At 47.6% G+C, this 21167-nt stretch overlaps 7 protein-coding genes across 7 annotated transcripts; 4 read left to right on the forward strand and 3 right to left on the reverse strand.

Annotated features, from left to right (window-relative positions):
* Window positions 1–266: 266 nt before the first annotated feature.
* On the forward strand, window positions 267–4537 carry T069G_11184 (rapamycin-insensitive companion of mTOR, n-term domain-containing protein; the record flags this gene model as incomplete). Its single annotated transcript, XM_056178389.1, has 4 exons — window positions 267–1210; window positions 1266–1966; window positions 2030–2760; window positions 2819–4537. 4 exons carry the CDS (start codon window positions 267–269, stop codon window positions 4535–4537), a joined length of 4095 nt encoding a protein of 1364 aa, XP_056023263.1.
* Window positions 4538–7473: 2936 nt separating this feature from the next.
* T069G_11185 (kp4 domain-containing protein) lies at window positions 7474–8053 on the forward strand (the record flags this gene model as incomplete). Its single annotated transcript, XM_056178390.1, has 3 exons — window positions 7474–7621; window positions 7675–7794; window positions 7902–8053. 3 exons carry the CDS (start codon window positions 7474–7476, stop codon window positions 8051–8053), a joined length of 420 nt encoding a protein of 139 aa, XP_056023264.1.
* Window positions 8054–8860: 807 nt separating this feature from the next.
* On the reverse strand, window positions 8861–12694 carry T069G_11186 (uncharacterized protein; the record flags this gene model as incomplete). Its single annotated transcript, XM_056178391.1, has 1 exon — window positions 8861–12694. One exon carries the CDS (start codon window positions 12692–12694, stop codon window positions 8861–8863), a length of 3834 nt encoding a protein of 1277 aa, XP_056023265.1.
* A 1872-nt stretch (window positions 12695–14566) lies between these two features.
* Window positions 14567–15292, reverse strand: T069G_11187 (uncharacterized protein; the record flags this gene model as incomplete). The annotated part of the gene is made up of 2 exons (XM_056178392.1): window positions 14567–15055; window positions 15101–15292. The coding sequence occupies 2 exons, from the start codon at window positions 15290–15292 to the stop codon at window positions 14567–14569; spliced, it is 681 nt and encodes a 226-aa protein (XP_056023266.1).
* A 937-nt stretch (window positions 15293–16229) lies between these two features.
* Window positions 16230–16706, forward strand: T069G_11188 (uncharacterized protein; the record flags this gene model as incomplete). Its single annotated transcript, XM_056178393.1, has 1 exon — window positions 16230–16706. The coding sequence occupies one exon, from the start codon at window positions 16230–16232 to the stop codon at window positions 16704–16706; it is 477 nt and encodes a 158-aa protein (XP_056023267.1).
* A 797-nt stretch (window positions 16707–17503) lies between these two features.
* Window positions 17504–18415, reverse strand: T069G_11189 (short chain dehydrogenase domain-containing protein; the record flags this gene model as incomplete). The annotated part of the gene is made up of 3 exons (XM_056178394.1): window positions 17504–17593; window positions 17667–17973; window positions 18072–18415. 3 exons carry the CDS (start codon window positions 18413–18415, stop codon window positions 17504–17506), a joined length of 741 nt encoding a protein of 246 aa, XP_056023268.1.
* A 1221-nt stretch (window positions 18416–19636) lies between these two features.
* Window positions 19637–20959, forward strand: T069G_11190 (peptidase family m20/M25/M40 domain-containing protein; the record flags this gene model as incomplete). The annotated part of the gene is made up of 1 exon (XM_056178395.1): window positions 19637–20959. One exon carries the CDS (start codon window positions 19637–19639, stop codon window positions 20957–20959), a length of 1323 nt encoding a protein of 440 aa, XP_056023269.1.
* Window positions 20960–21167: the final 208 nt, after the last annotated feature.

Genomic DNA, 21167 nt, shown 5'->3' on the forward strand with positions numbered 1-21167 from the left:
GCCAAGTTTCCACCGCTCAGATCTGCGATCTACCCAGCGTTCCATTCTGTCACAGGTCCGCCAATAAGCACAGCTGCCCGTCCAGTTTCATGTGCTTCGAGCCGGACGAGTCGACAATCCGAGTCTCACTTCTCCACGACACTGCCTGGACACAGCGCGAGCGAGACGAAACCCCCGAACCAGAGTCGCTAACACTCCTGGCCGCATAAACATACGAATGCTGAGGGCATAGTTCCTCCCCCCCCTCGGTGGGCGTCGCCGTCGCCATGCTGGCCAGCTCCTCGTCCAGCCAGAAGGGGTTTGCCACGTCCGGCCGGCCCTCGCAGAGCCTCGAGCGGTCCGACGTGCAGACCATCGGCCGGACCAGCATCGATCGCGAGGGCACTGGGCTGCAGATTCCCAATGGCGGGGCTCCCAGGAACCTATCGGCTTCAGCCGCCTCGTATGCTCCGCGAGCCAGCAGTCTCAATCCTGGCGCCGGCCCCGGCAGCTTCAGCTCCGAGCTGCGCAGCCAGATGATCCCCATCCGCTCAGGCAGCCGGACCGACGCGGGGCCTGTATACCCAAACAGCTTCGTAGACAAGGTCGAGGATGGCGAGATTGCCGAGCAGAATCTCTCGGCGTTGCGGGACAAGCTCAGCAGAGAAATGAAGATCAAGGAGGGCAGCGAAAACATGCTGGAGGCACTCAACCTCAAGAAGCCCAAGCAGACGAAGGAGCAGCGCCAGAGAGTCGAAGCTGAGCTGACCGCCAGCCATTCGCGCATCAAGGTGTTGAAGCAGCAGATCTCGGATGCCCAGGCCACCAGAGCGGCTCCGCCTAGCACACCTCCCAGGACCAGAGCCCAGCAAGATGTTGCTCTCCACCGCTCACCGCATAGCATCCGATCGGGCCCCGGCTCAGATGTCGAAGAATCTACCGAGAATCCAACATTTACCCTTGCCGAGCTCCTCCAAGCGCTGGAAGTTGGGGGGATGACTCCCGACTACTATGTGACTCGGGCGAATCTTCTGGTCGACCTGTTCAAGAGATATCCCACCCTTAAATACGACCTGGTGTGGTCAGTTTTTGGCCTCCGCATGCAGATGATGCTCCTCAGCGAAAGCCGGGAGGTTGTCGCGGCTGGCTATCGCGCGACGAGATATGCGATTTCGGATCGAAACTCTCTTAAGAAGATTAGGAGCTTGAATACTGACTTTTTAGTTATACGGTAGGCTTTCCGGGATATTAGGTGTCTGGTAGAAATCAAGCTAACGTGCTTTTAGATCTTTGAACAACTATCGAAAAGCAGATGTCGAAAGAGAGCAGGCTCTCAAGTTTGTCCGAGCATTTCTTGACGTTAAGGACGGAGTCAAAGAGATCTCGCGCGCCGTTGTACGGACCATTGTGGCCGTAGCCGAGTACGGCGATGATCGGTCTGGATCAGCCCAGCCCACTGAACAAAATACAGATCGCCTACGCCCAATCTGCATCGAAACCCTGGCGGAGATTATGGTGCGAGATCCTCGTCTAATCCTGGCATCAGGTGGTCTTGGTCCACTCTCTGAGGCTCTCTCCGAGGGAACTTACAAGGCCCCCGAGAGTCTGACGGCTGCCTTCCTCTATCTCCTGGACACGCCGCATAGACGAAAATACATCCAACCCGGATATGGCTTGGATGTGGTCTTTAACGCCTTTACAAGCCAACTTGCTGGCAGCGAAGTTGTGCTGAAGCAGAACTGCAAAGCCATTTCCGTTGCTATGCGATCATGGTCTGGCCTTATGACACTCTGCATGTACGACTTTCGGTCTATTCGATCTCTCATTATGAGTGTATCTCTCCCCAACCCTGCCGTCCGAGAAACGATTTTGGACTTGCTCTTTTCACTCCTTCGCATTAAACCCCCTGCCTGGGCTGTGTCCTTTTTGGCGGGACGCAGGCTGACAACCTACGGAAGGGTGAACAGCCTGCACTTGAAAGCTGAGAGTAAAGATAGAGGGTATCTAGAAGAAGATATGGGAGAGCAAAACTTTGTGGACCACTATACAGCGCTCATCTTGGCGGTTCTCATCAGATCCGGACTTATTCAGACTCTGCTACATGTTGCGCGCTCCGAGAACGACACCATGCTGAAGCGCAAGACGACGCTGTTGATTGGCGAGGCGCTGAAGTTGGCGGCAAGACTGCTTCCTCCCTCGTGGAGCGCAGAAATACAACTCTTGCCAGAACTCTTTTCCGCGGCGGCCAAGTTTGGTGACCACCAGTCCTACATTGCGTCGGGCATTGTCTACCAGATGAGCAGCATCAATCGCACTTTATACCGAAGTGCGCCGGCCGATTCATTAGCTGGCATTCTACCATCGAGTGATAGCATGAATGATCTAGCCCTCCTTGATGACCAACGCAAGGCAGGTTCTACGGTGGCATTTGATGATGCTACATTCCGGCAGCTTCTCATTGACACTGGTGTGCTCAACAGCTCCAACTATTCTAAATGGAACTGGGAGAATATCATCAAGGTTATTGACGGTCCTCTGCAAGTCGGCAAGAGACTCGAAGAGGCCATCAAGGCCTCCAAGTTTATGAAGAGAATCATGAGCTTTTACAGGCCCTTCAAGTACAAGTTTGCCGACGTCCGAAACACACGAAACGCACAAAAGTATGTCAGGGCTGGATGTGCTCTGGTGCACTCCCTGTTACAATCACCAGAGGGAGTCAGATTCTTGGCAGATAGCAAGCTGCTGAGACAGATTGCGGAATGTCTGGCTCAGTGCGATCCGGTAAGCCTCATCTAAATAAGATTACTTTATAGTTTCTATGCTGACGTTTGGGCGGCAGACCAGTGGATTGACCGCACAGTATCCCATGTTTTCTAAGGACAGGCTAACAGATACTCTCTGCGCTGGCTACTTTCCGATGCTTGGAGTGCTTACTGGCGACCCTAAGGGGTTGGCTATGCTGGAGAGGTGGCGCATGTTCAACATGATGTACCATATCTACGAGCTAACCCAGCGCCCTGATCTTGTCAAGCTCCTCCTCTCTAGTTTCGACTATAGCCTCCAAGGCCACCACCGCATCCTGCTTTCGAAAGCGCTGACGGCGGGGACGAAAGAGATCCGAATACACGCCACAAATACGCTTCGGAAATGCACTCTTCGGAGAGTGCCATCTATTGACGGTCGGGGCGAAATGAGCGACTCGAAGTGGGCTATCCAACTATTAGTCACCCAGCTGTACGATCCGGAGATTGAAGTTTGCTCTACTGCGGTCAAGATACTGGAAAAAGCCTGCAACAGAAAGGCTTACTTGGCGTACATTGTCGAGTGTCGCCCGGCCCTGGATCATCTTGGCGAGATTGGAGCGCCCCTCTTGCTACGATTCCTATCCACATCCATCGGTTATCACTACCTAGATGGACTTGATTATATCAGCAACGAAATGGATGATTGGTTTTTGGGAAGAAACGACTCGTATGTCGGCCTTATCGAGGCTAGCTTGGCCAAGGCATTCTTGACGGATACGGACGAACAACATCATCGCCTCAGCGTGTTTGAGGAACATGAGGCGGAAACCGATTATCACGATAGCCATATACCACCCCACTTCTACAGGGAGCTGACGAGAACCCAAGAGGGTTGCAGGTTGCTCAGTGACAAGGGCCATTTTGAGGAGTTTGCCAACACAATTCGCGAACATGGCATGCAATCCGAAGACCATGAACTGATTACAAAAGTGAAGGGCTGCCTTTGGGCTGTGGGCAACGTGGGATCCATGGAGCTTGGTGCACCATTCTTGGAGTCTACCGATATGGTTGAGCAGATTATCAAAATTGCAACACAACACGAGGTGATGAGTCTCCGTGGAACCGCCTTTTTCGTTCTCGGTCTCATTTCTCGATCGACACATGGTCTAGAAATTCTGTCAGAACACGGATGGGATGCAAATACTACGCTCATGGGCAATTCCCTTGGCTTCTGCATTCCGTCCAACCTGTCGACGCTGTTTTCACTCTCGCCGTGGCATCACGAGACGGCTGCTTCTATTACACTGCCAGAGTCACAATGCACCATAAGAGAGCAGCCTCCGCCCAGACCCGCTCGGCCGCCGCTGGAGTTGTCAGAAATGCCACCCCTTCTTAACGATAGTGCCATCAGCGAGCGCATACTCGAGCTTATAGTAGACCTTGGAAACACCGTTCTATACCGGAAAGCAGTCACCGAGTTGCAGAAAATTAAGGCTCGCAAGCCAATGGCTTTCCGCAGCGCAGAATTCTTCAAGACGGTCATGGGGCTGATGGAGTGGAATCACTACCGACTCGGCGTCCGTAGAATGGTGATTGACCTGTTTGAAAAGACTGTCATGCGGCAAATCGTGTTCGAGGAAGAGGAGAGCGATAGCAGCGAGGAGGATGAGAGCAGTCCGGTGGAGCTGGATGACAGTGTCAGCTCTGGAGACGGAGACGACAGGGATGATAGGACGGAGAGGCAGAGGAGCATAAGCGAGCCTGCTGAGCCGCCGCTGGATTTGCTGCCGGCACCCTTGAGGGTACGACGGTGAGGAGAAAGTTTGGGGCTGTCAATTTATAACAAGTTGGGGGCTGTTAGTTTATAACGAGGTGTGCCCCAGGATGGGCCGATTGGAGGGGGGATATGCTTAAATGATGATGATGAGGAAGCGGGTTTTGGGTTTCAACGATTTGGAATGGCGGTGCGTATCGGATGGAGGGGGCTTTATACGTTGGGTGATTTATGGCCAGCATGGTGTTTTATTTGCTCGCATAGCAAAACGCATTTACTCTTTTTGCCCTCAGATATATGCACACATTTACACACACACACACATCAACACGTTCACACACAACGCTCATATATATATCTGTTTTTGAAGCGGCGAGAGAGTTGCAGCTTTTTTCTTTTGGCGCGAAAAAGGGAAAGGGGTTCATTTTCATTCTGGCGCTGGGGGAGGGAAGGGGGAGTAGCTTGGTAGAAAGCTTTTTAGGGGAGTGAGGATGGGGCGGTCTTTATTTTGAGACTTGTATTTGCATTTACTTTTTTTGTGGTTTGTGTGAGTCTCTTTAGCTTGGGTTCTTTCTTGGCAAATAGATTTGATATGGACAGGCTTGTGTGAAACTGATGATTGTGCTGTGATGACTATCTTGAGTTTGTGTATGCTGTGGGTTTATGTGGTGGTTATATGTCAACTGAGGAGACGAATTCGATTGTTCAGATGATATAATTTGTCTCTACTGAACAGAGTTGATCTCTACTGGCCCTCAACTATGCCTGGGGAGAAACCGGGGTATAGTTGGGCTTATTACCGGCGTTGAATCGGGGAATGTGGGATGAAACTGGCATCTCACCATTCGTATCCGACAGGGGAATACCGCCAACCTGTGGGAGAATGCTGCCAACTTGGGAGTGCTTACCCCTTACTGCAATGAGAACTATCAATGTAGCTAGGCTAGATGTTTTGTTTCTGTATTTCCATCAATTAGGATTCATCGAGTGGTATAGCTCCAAGTTGTATAGTAAAGCGCTGTATCGGGTAGGGAGTAACTGAAGGGGAGTATCGCTCTACTGCAAGGTATCATCCCTGTTAAGCTTCTTATTTTACTATGGAATCTTCGGGACATCGGCACGCTATTTCATCTCGTGGAACTTTTTGAAGATGGCCTATGAAGACGGCCCTCATCAGCATAATAGAAACAACAGAGGACATCAGGCCTGAAACGATAGGATGACCCAAAAACGGTAATAGGTGTTGGCTGTGATTAGCTGTTTTCGGGCTTCAGATACAGTCCGTAATCATTATGCGGTATCCATTATCCGTATGTGGCTATCATTGGGCTATACTGGAACCATTACGAGGAGACCGAGGCCTTGCATTGGTTGCCAGACTCTAAACTCAAGCGCTGTTTGGTGCAAAAATAATCACCGGACTAAACTCCACCCCCGGCCTCTCTACTTCTCGTCAGCAATATAATTCTTAGTTTCCAAACCTAACTCGAAAGACCTAAGAGAATGCCATAACCTTATTTCCCCTCAACCCATTTACAGACAAGCCTAATCAAGCTGCATGAGGGAATACCCGCGCTTGGCGGACGATCAGCACACAAATCCAGACGCTCGCACACAAGGCATCCTTGCTTTGTAGTCGTAGCGATAAGCGACAGAACTATCAGTTACACTCCTGACAAGTCGTTTTGCACTATCAAAGCCACAATATTGGTATATGTATTGCTCCAGTGTACGCACGTATTCACCTCGCTCTTTCTACCTATTCTGATACTCACTTGCCGGGGGTACCTGCATGTGGTTCAACCTAACTTAACCCGCCCTGTCCTGAACTGCTTCATCCTAGTGCATTACTAAAAGATCCTAACATTATTTAAGCGAAGCGTCTGTTTCTAGCTAATATATGTTTTGAGGGATAAGCTGGTATTTAGGTAGTTTACCAATAGTAGTATACTGTAAGTAGTGAATGCAAATGTGAGATACCCAGAGTATAAGAGCAAAGCTTCACCGCCGATCCCGCAATTCTATACCTGTACACCGCATTTGGAATGTGTTTGACAGGGTTTAAATATCAATTCTTTCTTGATTTGTCTTTGTCTTACTGATTAATTAACCAGTAAGCCTCGCGACCAGGTACGGAGCTGTGTCAGTGACATACGAGTAGTATGCTACAATCTCCTTAGCGAGAGCGGAGTACAGCAAGTAAGCAGCTGGAGTCGGCTGTAACTCTTCCGTAAAACATCTCTCCTAGTCAATGCCATGGTACTGTAGCCGTTCCACCGGGACTATACGCAGTAGTTTCAGGAACAAGTAGAATGTGTCTTCTGTTACATTTACTGTCTAGCGGACTACGAGGGACGAGGGTGGCGGAAAAATTGAGCACCGCATAGAAGATCTTTGCAAATCGAAAACAGCTCTTTGTGAGGTAACTCGATGGATTTTGGCAAGAGAGAAGTACGCTATATGAGACAAGCGATACCATACATAGAGCTACTGGGAAAGAACATGGCCATATCTCAATTCTTGCATGCTGCCTTCAATATGTCATTGACTGGCCATGTCAAATGTGAACCACCCCGGAAACACGAGCTCGACGTCGGACTCCGTTCGCAGCCTGCATGATCATGTCAGATAATGGCCTAGATGATCGTGTCAGATGGTATCCCAGATAGTAGCCCAGATAATAACCCGGATAATAGCCCAGATAATAGCCTATGTGATTGTGCTAGCTCATTCATCTTCTCAAGTTCCTCGGCCCCTCGACTTAGACTAAATCAAGGGGTGTATCTGCTAAAGTGATTGGCCAGGAACCCTGCGATATACAGCATATCACGTTCCACAGCGCTACTAGTGCCGTATAAGGACCATGTAGATTCGGTTTATGGAGAGACAGCAGGACGTATATATAAGACACGTTCGTCTCTGTTATTTTGAACTCGTCTTCAGAGCATCCAAAGCCCTAATACAATTGCCAACATCATGCATTCCAACACCGCTATTACCATCCTGATCGCCCTCGCTGGCATCGGCTCCGTCTCTGCAAAGGGCATCAACTGCGAGGGCGCAGCTGGTTGCAGTTTTGCAGGCCAGGGAATTGCAAAGCAGCTCCAGTCATACATCAACTCTGGTTTGTTCTTCATGATCTTAGTGCTAGTTTTATACTAATCAAGTGTTGCACAGCGAGCGACAGTACTTGGTTCAACAATGGACAGCAAATCGCCTGCTCCAACGGCATTTGTGCATTCTTCCAAGGAACTGGCGGAGGCTGGGGGAGTGATGCCAAAAGACTGGCCGCTGATAGTAAGTCATGTTTTCTTGAGTGATCAAGCGCCCATGAATATCTTGAGGATCTGAGTTGTTCTGGGTTTGCCGAGGCTGCGTAGACAAGGTGCTAACAAATGAACCAGTTGTTGGCCACGGGTGCAACGTCTGTGGAAGCGTTCCTTTTTACTACCCTAACCCCAATGACATTTCGACTTATGGGGAGTTGACATTTAATGCTGTTGGCGTTGACTGCGGCCGATGTTTGTGCTCTGACCCGAACTGCTCTGACCCCTAGAGGCTTGAAAATTTCGGAGCCGTTGAAAGGTCGTCCCTTGGATATTGTTAGGGCCTGAACCGACAGAGATACGTACTTTGTGAAAAGTATGTACAAGTCAGCCACTTGATGTATCAGAAGGACTGTGAGAATAAGCTTCATTCTCACGGGTACAAGTGGACAGGTCTGAGCAGGGAGAAAGAGACTACTGGATGTGCAAGTTTAATTCAAAACGCTCCTAAGTTAGTTTCAGATAGTCAGTTGTTGATAATCATTAATTATATATATAAGCTATGCTTGTTATTATATCTTGCTTACTTTATAATAATACCTGCTAAAGCTACTTCCTGTCCAATGAGTACCACCCTCACTGCCAGCATTTGGTAATTGAGTTGGCATCCAGTTGATTTTGAGTCATTATGCCATGCTGTAGCAGCTTTTGGAAGCTTCAACAATGTCTCCTTACCGAAGAGTGTAACGCTAGGCTGTGTCGCTAGTGTCAAGATATTTAGCTGCTCTTGTCTCTCATTAATTTGCTAGTGTCAGGGCAGGGGAAACCATACAGGTTTCCTTCGACTGTCGCGGTGCTGAATCATCTAACATATATGTACTGTGTTCCAGATGTTAATTCATTCTACATTAAGAAATAACTCATGTGAACTCAAAACGAAACCCAAGCATGCTGAAAAATGAACGGCATTGACCTGAAAAGACCGTAGCGGGACCCTGAATTTTCCACTACAATGTATGGTAACTACTAGTATGATAGGCGGATATATATCTGGTTTACCAATAGCCAGTCCTCATTTCTACGTAACCAAAACTATGTTATTCTCCATCTTCTAGCTGAGCGATCGTTGCAACTATATTCCCATCCTCTAGCAGTGTTTGAACTAAACTCACAATGGCTTTTAGATTCTCAAGGTATGTTGCTCCCTTGATTAACAAGAAATCCTCCCTTAGTGACGGAGTGATTTTGCGTTGAATTTGGCGAGGAAGTTTTGCATAAAGTCTGTTGTACAAATTGCATGATTTCTTTTCTTCCTTAAGACGCTGGTCGATGTCGAGTTCCATCCGACGAATCATCTCCTCTTCTACCGCACCGAGGACGTCAATCATGATCTCAGACTCGCGTTTTGCTTTCTTTCCTTCTTGTTTAATTTTCAAAACCAATTGCAGCGTGCCTTTGGCCGTTGCCAGTTGATTAAGCTGCTGCGGAGAGGCGCCGCGTGCTCTTGCGCTCTGAATGAGTGTCTCGATATATGTGATAAGTGCCGTTGGGTCATGTAAGAGCGCCGTCTGCATAAGTTTACTCGTAAGCTCAGCTAGTCCGACAATGTCGTCACGTAACTCTTTCTGTAGCTCTAGGTATGTCTCTATAGCTCCGAGGAGAGCACCCTCGTGCGTGCTGGTGTTCTGGTTCCAAGATTGGATTAAATCCTTTGGCACCACCTGCTCTTTGTGCATTTCAAAGTCAACGATGAATCGGGCATTTTTATGTCGATTCCAATGGCAGCGTTTCCGACATATGGTGCAAGAGCCGTTCTTCATTGCTATACAGCCGTTCTTATTACTATCATCGGAGATCCCACATATTTCGTGGCATGTCGTGTTGCAATCCAGACACAAAGTCGTTGCTTTACCGTCTGGCACGTCTCGCAGAACAGCCCTGGGTTCCTCAATCCAAATTTTCTGATCTGGAGGAGCTGTAACCGTTGTGGCCAGGTCACCCAATCTAGAAATAACAATCCTAGCCTTTTCGGCTGTGGTGAGGATCTTCTTCTCAGTGAGTTCACACCTTTGCTCAAGTCTGCGGCGGTGCTTTGTAACACCAGCACTCGCCGCGGTCGGTATAGCCGCCATGCCAAGGAGCATATGTTTCACCAGAAATTGGGCAGAAATAGATAAACGCCACCAGTCTCGGTCCTTGTAGCTATGTTCTGCATCTAGTTGGATTTTAAACGCGGCATTATTCACCTCAATCTCGCCATTTTCCACCGGCCATTGGAGTGCTTGAAGGGCCCCACGGGCAAGTGGTTCGCCAGGGTCAGTAAATGTGTAAATAGTGCGTAAACAACCTTCAACGTCTTTGGCGAAGAGAGAGAATATATATGTCGCGACGGGGCTCAGAGGACCTATGCGAGCTTCATTGGCACGGCACACGAATATGATGGCGTTGATGTGTCGGACAGTCTCGAAGAACATAGACATGGCGGCTGTGACGAACTTGTCGCCTTCGATGCCTCTCGAATCCCCATAACCAGGTGTGTCGACAATGAGGAACGTCTTACCTCCGAAAAGAGGAGAATGAGGCCTAACTCGGTAACAGGTGACATACTTGGTAACTGATTGTTCTTGTTTGGCACCGCGATCGTCGATGACCATGATACGTGCAGCATCGTCGGCCTCGCCGCCAAGCAAATATGAGATGAAGGCATTGATTTCGGTGCTCTTACCATGGCCGCTAGTGCCCGTGAAAACTGCCACAATTGTCTTATTGCTGTCATGAATATCTGAGGGTAGCAGCTCAGGCTCATATTCCGGGGCAACGTCGACGATTTTCACTGCAAGCTTTTCTTCAAAGGGAAATTCGGCACATCTTCGTTCCACTAGAGTCTTCAGACCTAAGAAGAGTGTGCTCATGCCAGCAGACTCAACGAGCTCCCAAGGTTTCCTCGCTGGACTTGCAATTGAGAGCTGCTTGCTATTCGTCCTGTAGAAATGAATGATTTGAGAGGCCACAGAAGGCATTCTAGGCGTGCGAATTGATACAGGGCTGCTGCTGACTGAGATCCCTAAATCTGTCTCGACACTGAGCGTAACTTCATATTCGCAATCATCGAACAAGAAGGCTCCACTGTCATTCTTTTCAATCGATACCATTGTTTCAGAAGGTGCGGTATGTACATCTGAGACGAGCTCGTTTTCTGTTGCGCGAGGAAAGGCTCCATCCTCGTCTCGATTGGGTCGGGGACGATAATGCACAATGTAGCCAGTGGTAGGAAGTACTTCCTCAGCGGTGTCGCTACGTTTATGCTCCCAAGACACATTTATCTTCTGTCCATCCACTCTCAATGTTGGAGCTGTCGGGGCATCAGGGAGAAGGGTGGTCACGACGACAAGCTTGCCCTTATAACCAAGAATGATGTCGCCGACTTTTGTCCTGCCTCGCTTGTGACGAGGGGGCTGAATCGCTTTTTCGATGTTTGCAATTCCAAATATCACATCTTTTGCTGCAAGCGCACGTTGTTTCTTTAGTATCTCGCAAGAACGACGCACGTCGGCATCTGTTTGAGGGTTCTCAAACCATTCCACATCCTCGTCATCGTCTTCGTCCTCGTCGTCATATTCATCATGACCATCATCCGAGCCATCTTTTCTAGTCGGAAGTATAGTTGCCAATTCTATACTCTTTTGAAGGGGGTGTCGAAATTTGTTGAGAATGCTCCCTCCAAGTGACAGAAGTAGGCGTGGTGGATCGATGTTTCCTAGTGGTTGTATCATCGGCTCTCCCAGATAATTCACAAAACCGATCTTCAAAAGGGTGTGAATCGTAGAGGCAATGAGAGAACTCTCCTTTTGTTTCTTACTGATAAACTCTTCCACGAAGAGAGTACGCTGCTGAAAGAGACGGACGGCATCTTGAAGCTCCTTGAACTTGGAATCATAAGCAATTTTGCCGTTTCGAAGTTCAGGGAGAAGTTGGCGAGCAGCTGATATCATTTCAGTTTCAGCCTGGAGAAATACATTGTATATGTTTATAACTTGACTCTTGATCGCAGGGAACGAGTCCTGAAACAATTCATGCTGCTTCAATTCCTCCAGCTTCAGTCTTGCCAGTCTCCCCGCATCAAGCGTAGCAGCTGTTTCGACGACTAGCTTAGAGTCGAGCTTACGAATTTCACGGCTCCCGGCATCATTCAGCACCGAAAGGGGTAGAAGTTTGTAAGAAAGAGCATTCTTTTGTCTCATCAACGTGGTAGGCATCTCGGCAGCAACACGGCAAGCGTCGTCGAAGTTGGAGATGCTTTCGGCTATGGCGCCGTGGTAGGATATCTTTGTAGAGTTGAACTGAGACTTTTCTTCGTCAGAATACTTGATTTCAGCCTCAAGTGAGATCGGCATCTTCATAATAGTTGCTTTGAGCTTGCCTGAGATAGACTTTGCTTCTTCAGACGACGAGCAGGATTGAACAAAGCTGAGCGTAGCACTACCACCCTCGTCAACCTCGGCGACAAAGTGAGTGTAATCTGAAGTTTCGAGGTGTTTCGCATATTTCATCGATGCCAGGGTCTCCTGAGGGATATAGCGTGTATACCGAACAATGCTGCAAGAGACGTCGACCCGGGCTTCATAGGTGCTAGACCTCTCATTATTGAGATATTTAGCCGAACCCGTGGCCTGAACTAATTTGAGATCTAGGGCGAGCGAGCCTTCGGCATCAAGGGCAGCATTTTTTCGAGATTCTTCGAGAGAGGTTGAGTACATGTATTCGGCATTCTGAACTTTGTCGCTCTCGATCTCCATTTCGCCGTTAATGTCGCTGTCATCCCAAAGAGACACGCCGCCGTACAGCTCTCCAGTGCGTATATCGCATAGCATACCAAGTCGCACATTTCGGCCAAGTGCTGGTAGTGTTACCACAGTAGCTCCCTGACTCATGGAGGGCAAGAAATCGAAGACGTCTAAAACAAAGGTAGAATATCAAACGACAGCTAAGTCGCTTGCTCTGAATAATCGTAGAGAAGATATTCGGACACGCAGCACATAACTATGTAGCAAAGAAAGAGAAGGGAGGGAAGGCAGCCTATTCATACGACCTTTAATTTCCAGGGCTGCAAGCCACACCCACAGCAATCATATATTCATAGGCCAGTGCAGCATGCGTGATGTAACACATTAGCAGGTTTGATAGTGTATGCGGTTTGTTTCATTGGACAGCCTGCTAACGCAGCGGAGCAGGACTGCATTGCCTTTTGCCACACGTCAGGCTTCAATACATGATTGCTCCCTGACTTATTACTAAATCTAATGTTTATCTTAAATACTAAGGAACTTAAAGTAAATATCTTTATTTTAATGGGAGGAGGCATTGATATACGGAGGATTATGTGTGAATACCCAGGCAGTGTAATGTATATAAAAAGACACTCACATAACACTGGAGCAATAGATAATAATTTTGATACAGATGACTTATGTGATATATGTTGTAATTAAAATACGATGAACGGAAGTAGGTCGTGTTTCGGGCCTGAGTAACACTTGTGCTTATGGCTATGGCCGCGCGGGAGCCTAATCGTATCCTGATATGGGTGAGGCTATGATGAGGGGCCCTAAGTTCCATGTACATGCAGGCAGCTCGCACATACACACCTCTTTGTATATTTAGAGAAGTTACCCGATTCTGACAGGGCGTCGCAGTCAGAGAAAAGAATAAGTAGCGCCATGCTTCATTTAACACAAAGAGTCGATCTTGGTCTGCCTGTCGACTTCACCAACTCTTGACTCTTGGTCTCGAGGTATTCTTCGCCATTGTACTCAGAACTTGACTGCGGATTGCAATATATATTTTTAGTTAAGCTAGTTGTTTTGTTCAAGGACGGTGTATGCAATTTTGTATGTAAATGGCTAATGAGGGAGTGGCCAGCTCTTTGGCTCTAAGATGTATAATAAATCACTTTATGACTGTAAAACAACTGAAAGGGACCACTTGAGATTTTGTTTTATAGTTTAAGAGATATTGGAATGTTATTTTATCCTGCGGAGCTTATTGAGTATGGTCTACGAAAGTGGTCGTGAGGGCGCCCGTCTCACCCGCATTGCAGCACCCAACTACAAATGACAGAATAACACACAACAACGACAATTCAATAGCAAAAAATGCAAAAAAGAAACAACATACAACAGCCGGTGTTCGCTGATGGTCACCCACTCAACTACTAATCTGCCGGTTAGAGGCTTGTCTATGGGGGAGCAGACGGGACCCCGAATTCTCCTCTACCTATGGTCGTATGTGACAAACCCACAGCAAGAATAAACTGAAAAGAGAACAGACTAGTAGCAAGGTGCGTCAGTTTAAAAAGGTATGTTTTTTCCATTATGGATATATTAGACAAGCATCTTAATAATGATTATGCATAGCCAGTTGCTAAACATCATTTAGAAGACTAAGGCCAGTGTGCCTATAGTAGGACTGTGTTCTATGTCGTAACCCATCATCCAGGTTTTGCCTTTTTTTTTTTGCCATTTTTGTCAAGCACTACAAAGGTCAGGTTTCGTTGTTTTGATCATAGCGAAAATTCGCAATAGTCTTTCAATCAACTACTAGTATGATATCTTGAACGTGGCTTTTTTTACTTATATATCTCGGCCTGATGCTTATGGCCACTTTGTTAGGACTCAAAGACACAATTTTGGACTTCCACACAACAGAAGAGCTTCTTAATGACTTGTCCCACTTGTTTGTACAACTCTTGAAGATTATCATACACGCTATTAGTCTGGAAGAATATGACGGTATTCCTCTTTAGATCAGTGCCACAGTGAGCGGGCAGCCTGTTCAATCACATGGGCGACGACTCCCGGATTAGACACCGTAACTGCGTGCGAAGCGTCGACCTCGACAAAATGCGACCTTGCGCGATCAGCTTCGAACTTCTGTTCAGCTAGCGGAATTGCCAGGTCCTCGGTGGTAATGATCTGCCAGGTGGGTAGATTCTTCCATGCAGCGACCGTCGGCGCCTCAGTGAGGCACAGCCTATCCATTGGGCGCTGAGTGGCAAGTAGTAAGGCCGCCTCGCTCTCAGACACGTCCGCGGCGACTTGACTGTGGAACTTCTCAGCCTGGTAGAGGAGGTATGCGCCGCTGGTCCCGTCAGGGAGTGTGTACTGGACCACGTCTGTAGACGTAAGGAATGAGCTTCCTGGAAACCGCTCAATTAACACGCTTGGCGCTTCCCCGGCCTCGGGCAGGATTGAACCTGCGTACACAAGTGCCCTGACCTTTTCCTCCCCTCCGGCCTGAGTGATGACGGCGCCTCCATAAGAATGGGCCACGAGAATCACCGGCCCATCAATCCTGTCCAACATGCTCTGCAGAAACGCGGCGTCCACATGTACTCCCCGGAGCGGATTGCCGAACACGATTACTGGGTAACCAGCCCGCTGTAGCTGCTGAATGACCCCTTTCCAGATTGAACCATCTTCGAATGCTCCGTGAACAAGCACGACTGTAGGTTTGGGAACATCGGACGCCATTATGACTTGCTCCTGATAGATTACACAACAGGGTTAGCAATATACTTGTGAAGCTATGCTGTAAACACGGATAAGGGTAAGTCCGGTAGAATTCAGTTAGCAACTGGATTGGTCGTAGTGATACGAACCTATGTCGAGACGCTTCCAGAAGGACTTCTTTCTTGTGGCGGGATGTGACTGTCTGTAATCGCGGCAAGTTGTGGTTGATTCTAGGATTGTCACGGCTCTGCTTTTAACAAGTAATTCCCTGTGTGCGGATCACATTACAGTGGCATGGATTAACTTTGCCGAGTCGATTTCTAATACACTCTTGTCAGCGGAATGGAATCAAGATGTTCAGCTATGTTGTCACCATGGGTTGCAGGTGTGGCTTTATTGGTCATTTAGCCAATCATCTGCAGTGTTAGCATACGCCGTTGCTCCTTTTGAGATAGGTGTTTGTTTTGAGGATCACTGTCAAGCCTCAGATGGTCTAAAGTCTTACCAGTGACAACCCTACTGGAGGGGCTTGAAATTGTATGCTTAAGCTGGTGATACTAAAAGCACATAGGGTGGTTACTAAGCAGCAGAGCACTACAAGAGGAAGTATCTAGACATCCCGAAAGAGTAAAATCTACCATAATGCTATCAACTTACTTACCTAGTTCATCTATTTGTCTACTTTTACAAATCACTAACCCCCCGCAACTTAATCTATTTAATACCTATCTGCAAAAGTAGAAACATTCTCACGCCATGCATTTTGCAAGATAGGGGGTTTACTCATCTTAACCTGGCACTCGATTAAGTCATTTGCTACTTTCCTTATGTAGAGCTCTTTTCGCACCGACATTGATTCTTTAAATCCTTCCGTAGACCAGCTATCGTTCCTGATATATGTAGTTACCAATCTAGATACAATTCGTTTCTCAACCTTAAAATATCTTCAAGGCTCAAAATGAGGCTGATTAGTGCTTGGTCTCTAGCGCTTCTCGCAGCCACCACTAGCATTGCTCGAGAAATACTCACCATCCCTTCCTGGGCTCCAGTATCTACCGAGGCGCCTCCTCTGAATAGTACTGTATACCAAATTGAGAGCTTCGGTGGCGGCGCTTACATGGTGACTGACAACCAGTGCAACTGTCTGTTCCTTGTCTCTACCAACGGAGTGATGGTTGTTGATGCACCTCCATCTATTGGCCATTACATCGCATATGCGATTGGCAACACAACGAACAAGCACATAACGCATTTCATATACAGTCACGCTCGCTCAGACCATGTCGGTAGCGTGTTTGTATTCGAGAATGCAACCCGTATTGCGCATAGCATCAGCAAGGGGCTACTTTCGATAGTACCTAGTGCTGATGAACCCCTCCCTGACGTTACTTTTGAGAACGAGTACACCCTTTCCCACGGCAATCAAACCCTCTAGCTTTCGTACAAAGGGTCCAATCATCGACTTGGGAACATCTTCATCTACGCGCCTAGTCAGAAGATGCTAATGCTTGTCGATGTCGCCTTTCCCCGGTGGGCGCCCGTTGCATATCTCGGCAAGGCGGAGGACGTGCCGGGCTTCGTCCGCGCGCATGACGAGATCCTCCAGTACAGTTTTGACTATTTTATGGGCGGACATTTGACGCGGTCTGGTACTAAGGCCGACGTAGTGGCGCAGCGCGAGTATATCAACGACCTCAAAACTAATTGCAATGATGCTCTCACCCCTCAGCAAACTGCCGTCCAATGCAACGAACCCGATATCGCAGCAGTACTTAGTAAGCGAGGCACTCCAGGCGAACCCAGGGAATATTCTGGGCCGGTTTTAAAATGTATCTTGACAGCGTGGCGAGTTATTGTAATGATGTAACAAATGAGAAGTGGCTGGGTCGACTGTCTGGTGTAGATGTATATGAACTAGAGAACTCATATGCAATGGTTGCTGCATTGAGCGAAACCAACCTTGGCCGTTCCTTTATAATCGCATCACACCAACCGACTTTGGTTACCCAATTAAGAGGACATTCGTCGGACGGATCGATATCATATGGATAGTATTAGGCGCTCATTTGCAAAATTTCCCATTTTGGAATGTGTAAGCGGATATGGGGTCTGTGCAAGTTCATCGACATTAGTCAGAATATTAGATTCAAGTTCGTAACCAGTAACCTCCTATTATATGAGATATATACATGTACTTCTTTTTAGCCCAGTTCCATAGCAATAAAGCTTCATTTAGAACTTTTCTACGTAAGGACGCAAATCTAGCTCCAAAGTCCACGAAGATCTGTGTTGCGTATGTAAATGCCAGAGACTGCTGGCAATCTACACATGGTTTAATGTTAGGCCAAACTGTGCTTCAGTATATCCATCTATTGTAAAGAAGTAGCAATCTTACCGCATCAGGTTTCAGCTTCCCGTCTTCTACCCCGCCGTTGATGACGATATGCTTAGCCCAAGGCACGTCAATACCACCATCGATGACTGCCAATGCAACGTGGACTCCCTGGGGGCCGAATTCTCGAGCAAGGGACTGAGTCACAGCTCGCTGAGCGAACTTGCCGGCTGCGACTGTGCTGAAAAAGGCCGATCCCCGGAGCGAAGCGGTCGCACCAGTTACGAGGAGTGAAGGAGGGTTAGGAGATGACTGGACGGAAGTAAGAAGCAGCGGAATGGCCCTTTGAGCGAAATTAAAAAGCCCACCTCTGTTATATCCCAAGTTAATGAAATATCTCAGGTAAGGGGGTCGTTGTCTTTCAGATTCTGCTAACTTGGTCGATGTAGTGATCGAAAAATGACTTACGCTTCGGCCGCTATGTTTGCTTGAAGATCTTCGACTTTGAATTCGAGAAAAGGCTTACGAGCAAATGGGCCTCTCGCATTATACGCCGCCAAAGCAAGGTTCGCACCATGCATATCTCTTTCTATACGCCCAAAAGCAGCATCCATAGAATTAGGATCGGAGGCATCGGCAGTGATGCCCATGGCGTGGCCGCCATTAGCTTTAATGTCAGTCACAATGGACTCGTAACTCGAAGAGTTGCGGCTGATGAGAACTATAGGGTAGAATTTGGCGAACTGAAACGCCAGGGCAGAACCGATTCCTGGGCCAATGCCCACAATAATGGCGTAAAATCGTTTGTCCATGATAATATACTTAAGGAGAGGATGGCATTGGAAGATGTTTCTGGTCGAATGGCGTCCAGGATATTGGTTTTGACCCAGAATTCAAAAGGTGCCATGTGCCATATAAGTACTTGTTGAAGGTTTGCCTGTGGTGGTAAGTGAGTTTGGGGATTGGTAATCATTATAAATAGCTCGCCAACACTAAAACTATTGATATAAAAATATGCAATGTCTTGATTGACAAAAGCATCACGTAAGCCCTCCTCTGTCAGGTACGAGCCTTTAATAAATTCAACGTCCGGAAAGGAGGATTTCAGGGCCATGGCCTGGGTTGAATTCTTGTTTCTGGTGAGAACAGAGACCCAATATCTCCTAGTTTGAACTAAGATTAACACAATCAGCACACAGATTTCGCTTATTAGACGGTGAAATTATGCCTTGAACGATTGATCATCCCTGGGCCCCTGTTCCGTCAAAAACCAAAACTCTTGCATTCTCAAAGGACACCTGGCTGGCCATTGCAGATGTCTAATACTGATTTTTGTAGCGAATCCGCTGTTATATAGAGTGCCATTTATATCCTATAGCAAAAGCCGACAACTTTATGTCAAGAGACGTATTACGGATTAATGATCAAGTGTCAGTACCTTGGTAGCGATTGAAAGTAACATAAGGGCCAACATGCAATCCCAGTGAATAGATTAGAAATAACAAAATATAGAATGAATCCTGTACGCAATATGGGATGACGAATCATTACTAACTAGTATTTGCTTTTAGTATTCAGAGGGTCTTTTGGGAAATATCAAAATCTAGCCTGGGGGAGATACGTTAGCTTGACTTGTACAGTATGAAGCAAGTTTATGCTATGGGTTATAATGTTGCATTTCAGAACGGCAGTAACTACTGTGTAAAAGTAGTGATGAACTTTTGTTAGGTTCCTAAACCAGTAGTTGCTAAACTAGAGAGAGAGAGAGATGTAAGAAATTATCAATCCATCCCAAGTTATAGCATGGTGCATCGGAACCGTATTGTTTTATTATATATTGCTATCTATTATGTATTATTTGTTGTGGAAATTGTACTACCTCATAACCATGCTTCAAGCAAGGAAAGCTACCAAAACAGCCCTGGAAAATAATTTATCCAAGTTTCCGCATCACTTACCTCTAGTCTACGACGTCTATTTAAGCGTTGTAAAAATCTTATTAGTGTTCTATTTACCAACCCCTTTGCATTAAAATGTCACCAACTTCGCCGTTCAAGGCTTTTTTCGAGGCGCACACGCCTGACTACCGTCCATATGAGGAATTCTACAAAACTCTTCATGCTAACCCCGAGGTATCCTGGAGAGAAGTAGAGACGGCAGAAGCGATAGCGAACAGATTAAGCCAGATTTCTCCTCATCTTCAGATTACTAGGGGCATTGAGGGAACTGGTCTGATTGCTGTTATGCGCAACGGGTTAGGCCGAACGGTTCTACTTCGCGCCGATATGGATGCTCTCCCTGTGGAAGAGCTGACAGGACTGGAATATGCGTCTAAAAAGCGTGTAGAGGACGCTGATGGTTCAATGCAACCGGTGATGCACGCTTGTGGCCATGATATGCACGTCACTGCGCTCCTGGCGGCTACTGAGACTCTCATTCTTGGACGGACGCAGTGGTCAGGGACTCTGGTATGCCTCTTTCAACCAGCAGAGGAGTCTGGAAACGGAGCTAGGCGCATGATCGAGGATGGCCTCTATGATAAACACGGCTGCCCGATTCCTGATATCCTGTTGGGACAGCACGTCTCGCCTCGAAAATCTGGACACACAGACACTCGCCCTGGGCCGCTTATGGCAGGCGTTGATGAGATGAAGATTATCGTGTATGGGCGCGGTGGCCATGCTAGCATGCCGCACATGTCAGTCGATCCGATCGTGCTTGCTAGCCACATTGTGGTGCGGCTGCAGACCATTGTCAGTCGAGAGGTTACTCCAGGCAGTTTGGCTGTGGTGACCGTTGCATCATTGCACAGCGGGAAGGCTATCAATGTCATCAGTGATCATGCGACCATTGAGTTGAGCATCCGCAGTGTTGATTCCGAGGCTCGTGACTCCATAATTGGTGCCATCAAACGCATTGTCGAGGCTGAGTGTAATGCTTCAGATAGTCCGCGTGACCCGGTATTCGAGGTCGTCTCATCAATCCCGGCAATGTATAACGACCCAAATACTACACATACAATCAATCGCAGCTTTTCTGCGCATTTTGGTCATCAGAATCGCAATCCGGCTTGCGAGATCGTTCCGGCCTCTGAAGACTTCAGTCACTTAGCAACAGCTGTTGGCAAGCCGTATTGTTTTTGGTTCTTTGGAGGTCACGATACTTCCGACTGGGAAGAAAGAGCCAAAGCAAACCGTCTCGATGCGGCGCCTTCTCTCCACAGCGCCTTGTTTGCCCCGGCAATACAGCCAACCTTATCCATTGGAGCTGAAGCTCTTGTAGTGGCGGCCATGACCATGTTTTCCGATTACGCAAATGGATCCGATGGCCAGGGAGTTGCTGTACCTCGAGCATAGCTTTGATTCTCGAACTACTTTCCCTATTTTCACTTCATATATAGACCATTGTTCATTAGTCTGTGATTGGAGGTGTATCCATTTCTTTGCAATGTCCTATTATCGCGAAGCTTTATATACGTCTTTCTCATAGCTATGTCTGAGTGTCCAAGAGTCGACTTCTACAGAATCATGGATGGAGGCTTCGTCATCGACTAAGCTTTTTAGA

Source organism: Trichoderma breve (assembly GCF_028502605.1).
Source record: "Trichoderma breve strain T069 chromosome 7 map unlocalized scaffold00008, whole genome shotgun sequence".
NCBI lineage: Eukaryota > Fungi > Ascomycota > Sordariomycetes > Hypocreales > Hypocreaceae > Trichoderma > Trichoderma breve.